The sequence below is a fragment of the Haliotis rufescens genome, unplaced genomic scaffold (assembly GCF_023055435.1).
Source record: "Haliotis rufescens isolate VD_foot unplaced genomic scaffold, xgHalRufe1.0.p SCAF_12, whole genome shotgun sequence".
NCBI lineage: Eukaryota > Metazoa > Mollusca > Gastropoda > Lepetellida > Haliotidae > Haliotis > Haliotis rufescens.
Window position 1 is genome coordinate 16,006,710 of NW_025963802.1, and position 14,670 is coordinate 16,021,379.

Consider the following 14,670-nt stretch of genomic DNA (forward strand, 5'->3'; position numbering starts at 1 on the left):
ATTCCATTATTTAAGAGTTTGTACATTTTAATTTCATAAAAAATAATATTGGAAATCGGTCTAGTCTAACCGAGTATTAAGCTTGTGGGGTCGTGATTTTCGATTGACAAGTCACATTGGTCCCATAAGTTAAATATTGTTGACGCTTTATGACTTTCAGTCCATCTATTCTTCCAACGATTTTATTTAAATGACCACACGTGCTCATCGGTTCACCAAAGTGGTAAACGTCTGGGACCTGCATCACTTCGGGCTTTCCTCCCATATTAAGCAGTCACGCCGTGATATAACTGGAATACTGATCAAAGCGGCATTAAACCAAACTCGATCACATTATGACCACATGTTGGTTTCCGTACTCCAGCAAACAACGTTTCCGTACGTCATGGGGTGACGTCTTTTAAGTAACAATTTAATAGTTGGAATGACTCATTAACCCCCTGGATGCCACAGGGACATATAATATATATGTTCCTCTTTAATCTTCGTTTTGAAGTGGAACAAAATTAAAAATAAATTCACCGACAAAAGAAAATCGAACACCATACATATTGGTTAATGTATGAAGAATTCCTCATATTTAAGAGATATTAGATTGGTTCGACGCAGAAACGAACATACTGGTATGTTGCGTTAACCGACGCTCATGAACGCATCACATGTGACGTCAAAGATCCCTGACTCGAGATGCACCATATGTCTCGTGCAGGATTAACGTGTAAAATTGGAAATCACGTGCAGCATATCGTGATAAGAACGACGACACTGTGGTAACACCTGACTTATTGTTTGTTTTGTTATTAAGTGGTGCACATTGGAAACATCTCTTCTTAACGTACACACTTCTCTGTATGTTTCTATGGTTCGCGTTTCTTTTGGCGGTGAGTATATATCATGCAGGCTAATTTAACACCAATTGATAGGATATTGAATAGTCAACATCTCTGTGTCATTTTTACAGTTAGAGGTAGGCCAAGTGCAAATCTGCTTTTCAGAACTTGAATATGCGTCTGAAAAAACTCGATATTCACGCGGTTAGGGCAGACAAATATATAAATTCTTAAAAACAATCTTGCATTGTTTGAACGTTTGTTGTCATGATCCTGAATAGTCTCCCTTTGTCTGAATTGTCTCCCTTTGTTGTGTACGCACATAGCGGGCCAGCACACAGCTTCAAGGCTCTTCTGTCAGTAACTGTTTATTTTTATTTAATTCATGTGACACAACACAAATAATTAAACCATAATGTTTAGTATGACCGACACAGGGAGTAACCTTTCTGCGCCAGATCATCAAAGAATGTTTTGACGATCACCCATGATGCGTTCCTTGATCACCCGACAGACTGACACTTATTCAATAAAATATGGTATCGGTGTTATTTATTCAGGAACGTCGAATTCCAGACTATAATTAATTATTCTACAGTTACAAAGTGTGTTGTTTGGAATTACGAGGTTGATATCTGTAACAACCTGGACATAACGTCCTACCAGACTGTACATTTTTTTCACATTTGAAGCAATAAATATATTTTTGTAAACAACATTTTCATTTTTATTCATCTGAAAATTAACACCATATCAACAAGCTAATACTGGTGTATAGAGAACAGATTAAATGTGCCTTCCTTACAACAACAGTATGTCCTTCTGATCCCGACGCTCATGCTATCGTCCACTGGGTTTGGGCTTCTCGTCGAGCTGTGTATCAAAGGTGTGAGGATCACTTGAGGATGTGTGAAAATGTTTGTTGAGAGCCAGACATATTTGTGAAAGAAAAGAATCTGTTCCCGCAAGTGCTGGGGAAAATAATTTGTCCTCGGGTTATACACAGATTCCACCTCTCATACTATTTGGATTTGCTTCAAACAAAATTGCGGCGCCCAGTCAAGTCGATCTGATCTATAATCAATATCTTTATTGTAAAAAAATAGGTCTTACCTCGTGAAATACCTGAACACCTTGAGCACATTGATTTAAAACATGAAAAAATTGGAAAATAATGTGTCGACCCCCAGTTGACGGTACACATGTTCTGCAAACCGAATGTCGATTTCGTTACGCGATTTTGATTTGGCTATGCATAAACTCGTTAGTCCAGCCAAACTTTAACTCCATTATTCAACCCTAGTTCGGCACGGTGGGAACTGGACTTATATAGTCAGTGAACTCCCTTACCTTGTGAAGATGGGTAAATATCAGCTCTGTGTCTAATGGTGCTGTCATCGGAAATGACTCACATGCTTATTCAATTTGCATTATATTATTACATTGTTTATAAATCCCTCGCCGCTCTATCGTTAAATTTAGAAAAATTTGTGTTATTTTTAAAGTTGTGGAACCAAGTTCAATTTCGTCAAAACATCTGACTTTTCAGCTTTGTACACCACCATTCCACATAAAAAGATTCAGGAAAATCTTCATTTCATGATCCATTGGACTTTAGGTATAATAGGAGGTGGGATGTTCTTTAAATAATGTGAGGATCTCAAAAACAGCCCATCCTTTCAGTGAGCGTCTACAACGCCATTAGTTGATGATAAGTATTTTTATTGTCCAGTGACACCCCAATACATGTATTTGCACTGAGTGAGTGAATGAGTATTGTTTTATGCCGCTTTTAGCAATAATCGAGTGATGCTATTCCAGCAGGGCAGACCAAAAGTGGGCTTCACATATGGTGCCCACATGGGGAATCGAACCCAGGTCTTCGGCGTGACGAGCTAACGCTTTTACCAATAGGCTACACACCGTCCCATTTAGAGATTGCAAGTACTGATACAAATTCACATTGGTGTTTTACATGGCCCAAAATAACAGAAGGTAAAGCAGCGATGCTAAGCGAAAACCAGTCTGCATTACGTGTAATAGGTCAACTTGGTACACAGCGACTCTGAATGACCTTATGACGTAAGTAAACTGGTTCCCCGTGGTTGTAACGCGATCAGGGTGGCCTCAACAGGAAAAGGGCCGGTTTAACTGCGGTCCGCCTGCGAGTCGTGCATGTTATTCCCAACATGAGTGATTCAGGACCTGACAGAGATATCAGCAGAAATGACAGTGAAGTGAAAGAAGGCACATTCTGGTTGGCAAGAAATGTCCTTTTGAGATATCTTGGATTTATTTACTGTAAGTGTTATGTTATGTGGAATATTTTAAATGTAAGTCTTTGTAAACACATATTCGAACAGGTTTCTGGTAGCAGACACATCGTGCAAATTGAGAACTCTCGTGGAAATGTTTATACCAATTGTCCACAAACCATTACCCTGAATACAGCCATACCATTCCTTTGTAATCATATTTTGTAAGAGTATGTGAAAACCACGAAAGGTTCGAGTGTAATGCCTTGACATTGTGTTTGCATGATGCCATGCATGACGCAACACAAGGAAACACGATAAGAGCTTATCTCTAAGTTTCTAGATCAACAGCTATCGATAACACGACTGAGCATAAATACAATGCCTAAAGAATATCAGGGGGGAGAGAGAGAGAGAGAGAGAGAGAGAGAGAGAGAGAGAGAGAGAGAGAGATATTAATTGGGGAAATGTGTCATAATCCTTTTTGTCAAAGCTGAAAAGTAAATAACACGAAATATGAGATGATCACTGAACATCAGTGCTGCCACCCTGTGTTCGCGAATGGGCAAGCACAATCACCAGGAGAGAGAGAGAGAGAGAGAGAGAGAGAGAGAGAGAGAGAGAGAGAGAGAGAGATTGGGAAAATGTGTCATAATCCTTTTTGAAGTTCGAGGTCACTTTGTCGAAGCTGAAAAGTAAATAACACGAAATATGAGATGATCACTGAACATCAGTGCTGCCACCCTGTGTTCGCGAATGGGCAAGCACAATCACCAGGAGAGAGAGAGAGAGAGAGAGAGAGAGAGAGAGAGAGAGAGAGAGAGAGAGGGGGGGTATTGGGAAAATGTGTCATAATCCTTTTTGAAGTTCGAGGTCACTTTGTCGAAGCTGAAAAGTAAATAACACGAAATATGAGATGAGCACAGTATGGCTACACTATTGTAAGGCGCAGTGGAAAATGTTTCGATCGTCGCGCCACCAGTGGCGATTGCTAGTTATGTCCCTTTCATGTCTCTCCTATTGACCAATCAGATTCCACAAAATGGCGGCGCCCAGTCAAGACGATCTGATCTATAATCCAAATCTTTATTGTAAAAAAATAGGTCTTACCTCGCGAAGTACCTGAACACCTTCAGCACATTGATTTAAAGCATGAAAAAATTAGAAAACATGTGTCGACCCCCAGTTGACGGTACACATGTTCTGCAAGCCGAATGTCGATTTCGTTACGCGATTTTGATTGGGCTATGCATAAACTCGTTAGTCCAGCCAAACTTTAACTCCATTATTCAACCCTAGTTCGGCACGGTGGGAACTGGACTTATATAGTCAGTGAACTCCCTTACCTTGTGAAGATGGGTAAATATCAGCTCTGTGTCTAATGGTGTTGTCATCGGAAATGACTCGCATGCAAATTCAATTTGCATTATATTATTACATTGTATATAAATCCCTCGCCGCTCTATCGTTAAATTTAGAAAAAAATTGTGTAATTTTTAAAGTTGTGGAACCAAGTTCAATTTCATCAAAACATCTGACTTTTCAGCTTTGTACACCACCATTCCACATAAAAAGATTCAGGAAAATCTTCATTTCATGATCCATTGGACTTTAGGTATAGTTAGTTACACCTCTGTCTTCAAAGATTCATAATCATTTGTCAAAATTTTTCTAACAAAACAAAGCGAAGTGCTGGATTCTCACACAGATCTATGTATAAGATGGGCATAGGACATTCAAGCAAGAAGTAAGCATCCACACGGGCACCAATTGTGCTTCCCTGTGTGCTGATCTGTTGCTTGCGTCAAGATTCATAGTGACAACTATCCCCAAGACGGTTTCACAATAGGGATGACTTCAACTTTTCCTTTATGTCGAGCAACATTCCAGCAGTTCCTGCAATTGGTGCTTACATTTCACAACTCTTCACGACTCTTGTTCAAAAGGTAGTTGATCAGGGTTACAACATTCAAGGCCTAAAGCCTTCAAACCGTTTTATGTTAGACATATGGAGGACATTTCCAAATTTGACCAAAATGATGTCCGATGCAATTCCCTATTTTGACTTGTACCATATGTTTATCGGTATTTGCAGTAAAGGTGAAAATGACTAGGAAGAAAGGAGATAATAACAAACACATTAAACGATTTTTTCCGAGGAAGGTGTCAGATTATCCTCAAGTTTGAAGATCCAGATGAAGGGTTAGACAATTCCAAAGCAAGGCAGCAACTGGATAGGGCATTGGATCTCTCAATTCATATGTCCGGCTATCCACTCAGAGGCCTCGCTGGTCCATCTTCCGATCAAGCTAAGAGTACAACAAGCCATCGTTGATGTGAAGAACAGAAGTTCTTAATGTAGTCGATTCTAGTTCATTGTACCTAGATATAACAAATTCAGATAGCACAAGGAAATATAGGGAACATGAAGGTCTTTAGATTTCACTGGGGTCCCATTTCCAGTCAGTTGTGGGATATACCTAGGTTTGAAAGTCCTGAAATATACCTAGGTTTAAAAGTCATGGAATATACCTAGGTTTGAAAATCATTGGATATACCTAGGTTTAAAAGTCATGGGATATACCTAGGTTTAGAGTCAAGGGATACACCTAGGATTAAAAGTCATGGAATATACCTAGGTTTGCAAGTCATGGGATATACCTAGGTTTAAAAGTCATGGGATATACCTAGGTTTAGAGTCATGGGATATACCTAGGTTTGCAAGTCATGGGATATACCAAGGTTTTAAAGTCATTTGATATATCTGGGTTCAAAAATCATGGTATGTACCTAGGTTTGAAAGTCATGGGATATACCTAGGTTTGAAAGTCATGGGATATACCTAGGTTTAAAAGTCATGGGATATACCTAGGTTTGAAAATCATTGGATATACCTAGGTTTAAAAGTCATGGGATATACCTAGGTTTAGAGTCAAGGGATACACCTAGGATTAAAAGTCATGGAATATACCTAGGTTTGCAAGTCATGGGATATACCTAGGTTTAAAAGTCATGGGATATACCTAGGTTTAGAGTCATGGGATATACCTAGGTTTGAAAGTCATGGGATATACCAAGGTTTTAAAGTCATTTGATATATCTGGGTTCACAAATCATGGTATGTACCTAGGTTTGAAAGTCATGGGATATACCTAGGTTTGAAAGTCATGGGATATACCTAGGTTTAAAAGTCATGGGATATACCTAGGTTTGAAAATCATTGGATATACCTAGGTTTAAAAGTCATGGGATATACCTAGGTTTAGAGTCAAGGGATACACCTAGGATTAAAAGTCATGGAATATACCTAGGTTTGCAAGTCATGGGATATACCTAGGTTTAAAAGTCATGGGATATACCTAGGCTTAAAAGTCATTTGATATACCTAGGCTTCAAAGTCATGGGATATACCTAGGTTTAGAGTCAAGGGATACACCTAGGATTAAAAGTCATGGAATATACCTAGGTTTGCAAGTCATGGGATATACCTAGGTTTAAAAGTCATGGGATATACCTAGGCTTAAAAGTCATTTGATATACCTAGGCTTCAAAGTCATGGGATATACCTAGGTTTGCAAGTCATGGGATATACCTTGGGTTAAAAGTTATTGGATATACCTAGGTTTGAAAGTCATGGGATAGAACTAGGTTTGAAAGTCATGGGATATACCTAGGTTTAAAAGTCATGGGATATACCTATGTCGAAAGTCATGGGATATACCTAGGTTTTGAAGTCATGAGGTATACCTAGGTTTGAAAGTCATGGGATATACATTGGTTTGTAAGTCCGATGAACATTTTTGCTATGGGAAGAAATATATACTCCTAAAAATAAAAAGTTTTAACGCATATGTGTTTTTCAAGAAATTCATTCTGTGATTTCTACACGGATTTAAAAGGGATTCATGGGACATGTGTGTGTTTGGAAGTTTACAAAGTGAAACAGACTTCCTCAAACGTTGACGGAGAAGTCTTTGTTGGTCACAATAACGTTACAATCTCAAGCACTGTAACTGTAAGCCTTGTATCGTGTGTGTCCACTATCAGCCTCAATGAATGCACGAGAACTCTTGTTCGAAATCTGAACAGGACTTTATATGAAGTCCGTTCTTCAAAACCAATTTTCGTTTATATATATGTTTGACGTTTGGCGTCTACTTTTGCAGTTTGGGCATTTCTCATTGCCTTGCATCAGAACAAACGGTTGTTTGGAAAAGAAGGCTTTCTCCCAAACAATGCCAGTGCAGATCTTGGATACATCATCAACAGACTTGCAAACGCAGATCGAGAGGGTGTTATTAACGTTCCAAAAATCGTCTACTGGTTTTTCAAGGACAACAAGCAAGATGAGAATACTCTTGTTTTTATCACGCATGTCGGCTTGGCTCTGTCTCTGTCCCTCATCATTAGAGGAGCAGCAAATTGGGTTTTGATGTTGTGTCTGTGGACCATATACCATTTACTTGTTGACGCCGGACTGCAGTGGTAGGTAGATTTGTTTATATTAGATCTGTAGCTTCGCATTGACAAATACTTTATTGTTTAGATTAGAATTATTTTGTAAACCCTTATTGCAAAAAAATGCCTCTTGATAAAACTTTACATTGAAATATTCGCTTTGAGACTTTCAACAGTATGTATACTAAATCCCCAGTAAATAATCGTGTTTTGTTTATGTTGTAATCTTTATCACATGATTCGTTTATCTTTTATCATAGTGTTGTGTCTGTATTGTAACCAATCTTTAAGCTGATCCATAACCAACGTTATTGTACTTTCTTTTGTAGGTATAGCTTTGGTAAGTTGATTTGTTTCTTCGTATAATTTACCAGTTTATATATTTCTAGTTCAGTTGTTTGCTTAACAAAGAAACCAGTCGAATTCAATATGACAAACAATACTAAATAGTTTTGAAACTATTGGGATAGTACACGTGGTTTTAACCTGCATCAGATCTCATGTTATGAATGATCATAACTGATTGTAAAACGTCCGTGTACTGCTTTTGTCCGCTCTTTGTATCATGCCTTGGGCATTAATTAATGACATTGTCTTCCCTTAGGTTGGGAGTTTCAGCTTCTAGAGACTGGATTCCTGGCTACATTCCTGTGCCCTGTGTGGAGCCTGAGACAACCACCGACATCTCGCGCTGTCATCCGGGGGTTCAAATGGATGTTTTTCCGCATAATGTGGTTTTTGGTTTGTATAACATTTCATTATTGCTAAGGAAATAGTAAAATAGAAGAGAACATCCTGTGTTTGTTGTGTCTCTGTCTGTCTGTCTGTCTGTCTGTCTGTGTCTAACATTATAGGCAGTACTTATTGTTTATAGCTGTTAGACACAAGTATTACATTGATTCTTGGTCATCATGTTTTTGTTTTTGTTATAGACTTACGACAAATTCCGGAGAGATCTTGTTATTTGCTCTACATATTTCACTTGCATGAATTATCATTATCAGGTAACTACAAAGCTGTGAATATAAAACGTGAACGCAGAGAAGAACATGTCTCGATTCTTCCCTGAAACAGATTCCATAATGCATAGGTCGTAAAAGGCTAATTATCGGTGAACATTATGTAAAAGGATCACTGAAAATCAGTGATGACACCAGGTGTTCACGAAAAGTGTATGCATGTCCTGTCATACCAGTAGCACCGGCAGCCATGAATAATAAATAAAGATATTTTGCATGACAAGGCAAATTCATATTACTACTCAACTACTCATGTGGCTACTAATGGTGTAGCCATGCAATCTGTGTTATAGTTTAACCAAGTTCAATGACAACTACGTTCATCATCAAAATAATGTATTAACTTACAAAATGTAATGACAGATGATAAGAACTATATGTAAAGTTACATTCCCCACAGACCAGGCCATTGAGTGACAACAGTGACAGTCGAGAGATGAGGCTGAGCCAGCTTGCTATCTACCATGTGTTTGCTCCATGCTTCCTGATATTGGGGCGCAGAATGACCATCATTGCAGGAGCAATAGGCATATATTCTCAGGTATGTCCACCAGATTAACACTGAAAGTCCAACAGACAATGTCTTATGTGTGTCCACCAGTGTATGTCTCATGTGTGTCAACCAGTGTATGTCTCAGGCATGTCCGCCAGTGTATGTCTCAGGCATGCCCACCAGTGTATGTCTCAGGCATGTCCACCAGTGTATGTCTCAGGCATGCCCACCAGTGTATGTCTCATGTGTGTCCACCAGTGTATGTCTCAGGCATGTCCAGCAGTGTATGTCTCATGTGTGTCCACCAGTATATGTCTCATGTGTGTCAACCAGTGTATGTCTCACGTGTGTCCACCAGTGTATGTCTCAGGCATGTCCACCAGTGTATGTCTCAGGCATGTTCACCTGTGTATGTCTCACATGTGTCCACCAGTGTATGTCTCAGGCATGTCCACCAGTATATGTCTCAATCATGTCAAACAGTATATATCGGTCTGTGACATGTTCACCAGTATATATCGGTCTGTAGTATGGTCACCAGTATATATCAGTCTGTGACATGTTCACCAGTATAATACATCGGTCTGTAATATGGTCACCAGTATATACCGGTCTGTGACATCTTCACCAGTATATCTCGGTCTGTAATATGGTCACCAGTATATATCGGTCTGTAATATGGTCACCAGTATATATCGGTCTTTGACATGTTCACCAGTATATCTCGGTCTGTAATATGGTCACCAGTATATATCGGTCTGTAATATGGTCACCAGTATATCTCGGTCTGTAATATGGTCACCAACATATATCGATCTGTAATATGGTCACCAGTATATATCGGTCTGTAATATGGTCACCAGGATATATCGGTCTGTAATATGGTCACCAGCATATACCGGTCTATGATATGTTATATATTCAGGTTGTTAACGCCTTTTCAATAGAAATCTCAGAAGCACGGTACGGTAGGGCACGGTAGGTATAAGGCATCGTAATTCGCTGTGAGTTGCGACCCTTGGGCACGTTAGAAACGTATGATCCCGGTTCGCTCTGATTATGTTTCTAGGTGTATGTAACAGTACCATACCCGTGCTCTCGGGTTTCACCAAAATGGCCCCTGGGCGTCTGAAGCCTGCATCACTTCGGGCTTTCCTCCAAAATTAAGTCGTGATATAACTGGAATTCTGGTCAAAACGACCCGTGAAGATCCGGGGTAGAATAGGTCTTCAGCAACCCATGCTTGCCGTAAAAGGCAACTGTGCTTGTCGTAAGAGGCGACTAACGGGATCGGGTGGTCATGCTCGCTGACTTTGTTGAAGCATGTCATCGGAATATTGCTGAGTGCGGCGTTAAACAACAGACAAACAAACAAATCTGTTGAAAACGGCGTTTAACCCAATTCATTCACTCACTCTTTATTTGTTTCCATTGCACAGGTTTCGTTAATTTACAGTGGAGACCTGAGTCTGTTCAACTGGTTAAACATTGTTCCCTGTTTGGCATGTTTTGATGATCGGAGTGTAAGTTGGCTGCTGCCCGGGCGTTTGAGGAGGCAGATAGCCTACAAGCAAGAGCTCAGGCAGACAGAGGGTAAGGATTTTGTCAGTAATTTCCTTATTGTCTATCAATAGTCTATTTTTTTGTTTCCTGTTGCATTGAATAATGTGCATTAACTCAGTCGCATATGTTGGTGATTGTTTCAGGTCTTAAAACGTTCAACCTCTGTTTGGGACTCTTCATTGCCTTGCGGGGTATTCAAGTTTTAATCAGACTAAATGAAGATATGCATTTGATGAACGAAAAAAAACAATGAGTAGCTACTGACTTAACCCTTTAACTCAAGCTTCATATATTCATCCAAGTGTATAAGTATTTGTATGTGTCACAACTATACAGAGGACCCTACAGCTGTTTCCTGTGGTAGTAGTGCCAGGAACTAGCTGGAACTCTTTTACTGGATCTTCGTAAATGAACAAGAGTTTGTGACTTTAAGAATGTAAGAAGCAGATAGAAAGAATCAAATGTTGTATATTTTCTGTGAGCTGTGGGAAACGAATATCCAAATGTGACGCCCCAAGCACAGATACATTGCACGGAGCATATGATCAATTGAACTTCCATATTAGATGATAAGACAGCGGTTAATTAAGTGTGACTTCTCTGGATTGTAAATCAACAGGATAGTTGTCGTTGTTCATTAGTACTTATTGTTTTGTTTGTTCCGTCACATGAAAACGACCAAATACATCCCTTTCGTTACGACGGTTGGCTGGAATGTTCTGAGCCAAATTACAAAGGGCGTATAGTACACCCCTAACAGTTTGCATGTATAAGTATAGTGGACTCAAATTCGGATATCCGTGAAAATCGGACCTTTTCTCCGGTCGCCTCAGTTCCTCAATACATTATCATTTCTCACACTGATCTACAATTCTCTCATTCGGATTTTTACACTTCGGACGAGGGACTAAAATTTCGGTCTCAACAACCAATTTACTATTGAAAAGAAGCTGTCTGAATCAGACTGGACCAGACCGGACCGGACCGGACCGGATGTTCTCTCACTTTGAACTAAACTCAGTCACTGTCAGATAAAACATCAATGCTAATCCTGCATGTAATCCTATTGTTGTCCGCTTCGTTAATAGAATTTACTCACCTGTTAATGAGAAACTCTTAATTCTTAGATTAACTCAGTGTCGTTAGCATGTCCATAATAATGGTAAACAATATTTTCCATGTCAACTTTATAGGGGATAATGTTCCTTCCTTTGGCACTGTTATGAATTGGACGCGAAGCTCAACGGGAAGAGAGAGCCTCGAAGATGATCCAAGATCAGTAAGACCTTCAAGTGCCTCCACTACGGAACATGTTTATAAAATACATGACATGATAATGGATGATCGACAGACTCACCATACGTCACGAAGCCAATATAGTAGAAATCTCTCAAGAGAGAGTTAATTCTGAGGAATAAACTGGGCATGACAAAGGTTTCAACGCACTGGACTCCAAGACTCAGAAACAATACCAGAAACGCTCCAGGTTCATCATATGTAGTGAGAATCTAAGTTTTCAAGCAGACCCTGCTGAATTATTGAGTGATTTGTAACTGTCGATGATCTTTGGGTTGAGCACTATCAGACAGGCTAAACAAGAGTCAAAGCAGCGGAAACATCAAAGGAAACATTCCAAAAGAATCCTACTGGTAGTCTACCTCCTGAAATGCCAGACCATCCATGGCCAATATGCTAATCTGCTTATGGGGCTACTGCATGAGAACATCAAGGCTATGCTTGACCTGCAACTATAAGTTTATTGTTCCACCAGGACACTTTACATCCCCATTACTTTCACCAGATTTTCCACAGTAATATATGATAATTCCACCTCTTCCACAACTGGAAGAAAGAACAGCCATATACCAACTGTATGACGGAGACCTGTTAACAATCGAGCCTGGACCAGACAATCCGGTGATTGTTACTGTGAGCAACGATCAACGCAGTCGGGGTACGTCGTCACATAACGGACCGAACTAAGCCTCATAACCCGATCCTTGTAATCACCCCTTACAACCAGCATAGGAGACCCACGAGATGTATGTCTACAGTGTCACATACAGAAATATCGACCAAACATATCCTACGACCATTGATATCACATACAGAGATAACGATAAAAACATTAACAACGACCATTGATAACACATACTGAGATGACGATAAAAACATTTACAACAACCATTGATATCGCATACAGAGATAACGACCAAAACATATATCCAACGACCATTGATATCACATAAAGAGATAACGATAAAAACATATATCCAACGACCATTGATATCACATACAGAGACAACCAACGATTAAAACATATACAACCACTATTGATATCGCATACAGAGATAACGACCCAAATATAGCCAACGACCATTGATATCACATACAGATATAACGATAAAAACATCTCCAACGACCATTGATATCACATACAGAGATAAAGACCAAAACATATCCAACGACCTTTTATATCACATACAGAGATAACGATAATATATACTGAACCGCAAAAGAAACGTCACCCCAAGTAACATTGAATGAAAAGTTGTCATTTAAATATCTGGGTATTTTGTCAAAGTTTCTAAAATTTAACATTACCTTGTCCGGAAAAATGAAATTTGATGAGAAGAAAACAAAGCAGATGACCATAAAACCGATCGCCCAAACGCATCACGGCAACGGTCATGGTAACCCGATGCACGTGAGTTCCGTGCAAATTGAAATACACCTGCGTTCCCCCATTTCTTGCCCTATAACCCCCCCCCCCCCCCTCCCTCCCCCCCTCCCCCCCGATCTGATACCAGTCATTCGTTATTGAATTGCTACAACATGCCAAGATTGACAAGAAATCAGCGTCACCTAGCCCTAACACTACAGATGACTGACCACGTAGTGGAAGACCAAGGGTCACCACCCGACGTTACAGAGATAACGATTAAAACATGCCCAATGTCTCGTATATCGATATCACATGGCAAAGATAACAAAAGAACATATCGACATTTCATGTGTAAATTTATATATACTCACCGCCACACTCGCATATCATACATGTTGGTTAATATATATGAAGAATTCATATTCTAGAAATATTAGATTGATTCGACGCAGAAACGAACATACTGGAAATCTGTCTAACAGAGTATTAAGCTTGTGGAGTCGTGATTTACGATTGACAAGTCACATTGGTCCCATAAGTTCAATATTGTTCACACTTTATGTCTTTTAGTCCAACTATTCTTCCAACGATTTTATTTAAATGACCACACTTGCTCATGGGTTTCACCAAAGTGGTAAACGTCTGGGACCTGCATCACTTCGGGCTTTCCTCCTATATTAAGCTGACACGACTGGGATGTGACTGAAATACTGATCTAAGCGGCGTTAAACCCAACTCACTCACAATATGACCACATGTTCAATTCAATTCTTTATTGTATGAAAGGCCACAGTCCCATATACAGCGGAGTTACATAACATATTTCATAAGATACAAAGTCAAGGTAACAATTCACATCGTAACAAAAACACACAAAGCCAGGTGATGCTGTATTAGAGGATCCTTGTAGGACAGTAATGTAGACAATCTTATAGCATTTAAATGAGATAAAGACCACAGCGGTAAGTGCTTGTTTCTTCGATTTACGTATATAGGGCAAATAAACATAAAATAGTATTCATCTTCGACAACACTGTCACATGTTCCTTTCCTTACTCCAGCAAGCAACGTTTCCGTACGTCATGGATTGACGTCTTTTAAGTAACAATTTAACAGTTGGAATGACTCATTACCCCCCTGGATGCCACAGGGACATATAATATATATGTTCCTCTTCAACCTTCACTTTGAAGTGGAAAAAAATTCTAAATAACTCACCGACAAAAGAAACTCGAACATCATACATATTGGTTTATGTATGAAGAAGTACTCATATTTAAGAGATATTAGATTGGTTCGACGCAGAAACGGTATGTTGTGTTAACCGACGCTCATGAACGCATGACATGTGACGTCATAGATCAATGACTCGAGATGCACCATATCT

At 39.4% G+C, this 14,670-nt stretch overlaps 1 protein-coding gene across 1 annotated transcript; it reads left to right on the top strand.

Annotated features, from left to right (window-relative positions):
* Window positions 1-2,949: 2,949 nt before the first annotated feature.
* Window positions 2,950-13,132, top strand: LOC124146071 (lipase maturation factor 1-like). The gene is made up of 8 exons (XM_046516137.2): window positions 2,950-3,131; window positions 7,252-7,570; window positions 7,873-7,883; window positions 8,148-8,284; window positions 8,476-8,547; window positions 8,963-9,103; window positions 10,495-10,648; window positions 10,762-13,132. The coding sequence occupies exons 1-8, from the start codon at window positions 3,020-3,022 to the stop codon at window positions 10,869-10,871; spliced, it is 1,056 nt and encodes a 351-aa protein (XP_046372093.2). The 5' UTR covers window positions 2,950-3,019; the 3' UTR covers window positions 10,872-13,132.
* Window positions 13,133-14,670: the final 1,538 nt, after the last annotated feature.

Bases quoted from the DNA above. Each gene is read 5' to 3' on its own strand.
- LOC124146071 (XM_046516137.2), top strand. From the start codon at position 3,020: ATGAGTGATTCAGGACCTGACAGAGATATCAGCAGAAATGACAGTGAA. The intron at 3,132-7,251 runs GTAAGTGTTATG...CTACTTTTGCAG, and splicing joins ATATCTTGGATTTATTTACT to TTTGGGCATTTCTCATTGCC. The intron at 10,649-10,761 runs GTAAGGATTTTG...TGATTGTTTCAG, and splicing joins AGAGCTCAGGCAGACAGAGG to GTCTTAAAACGTTCAACCTC.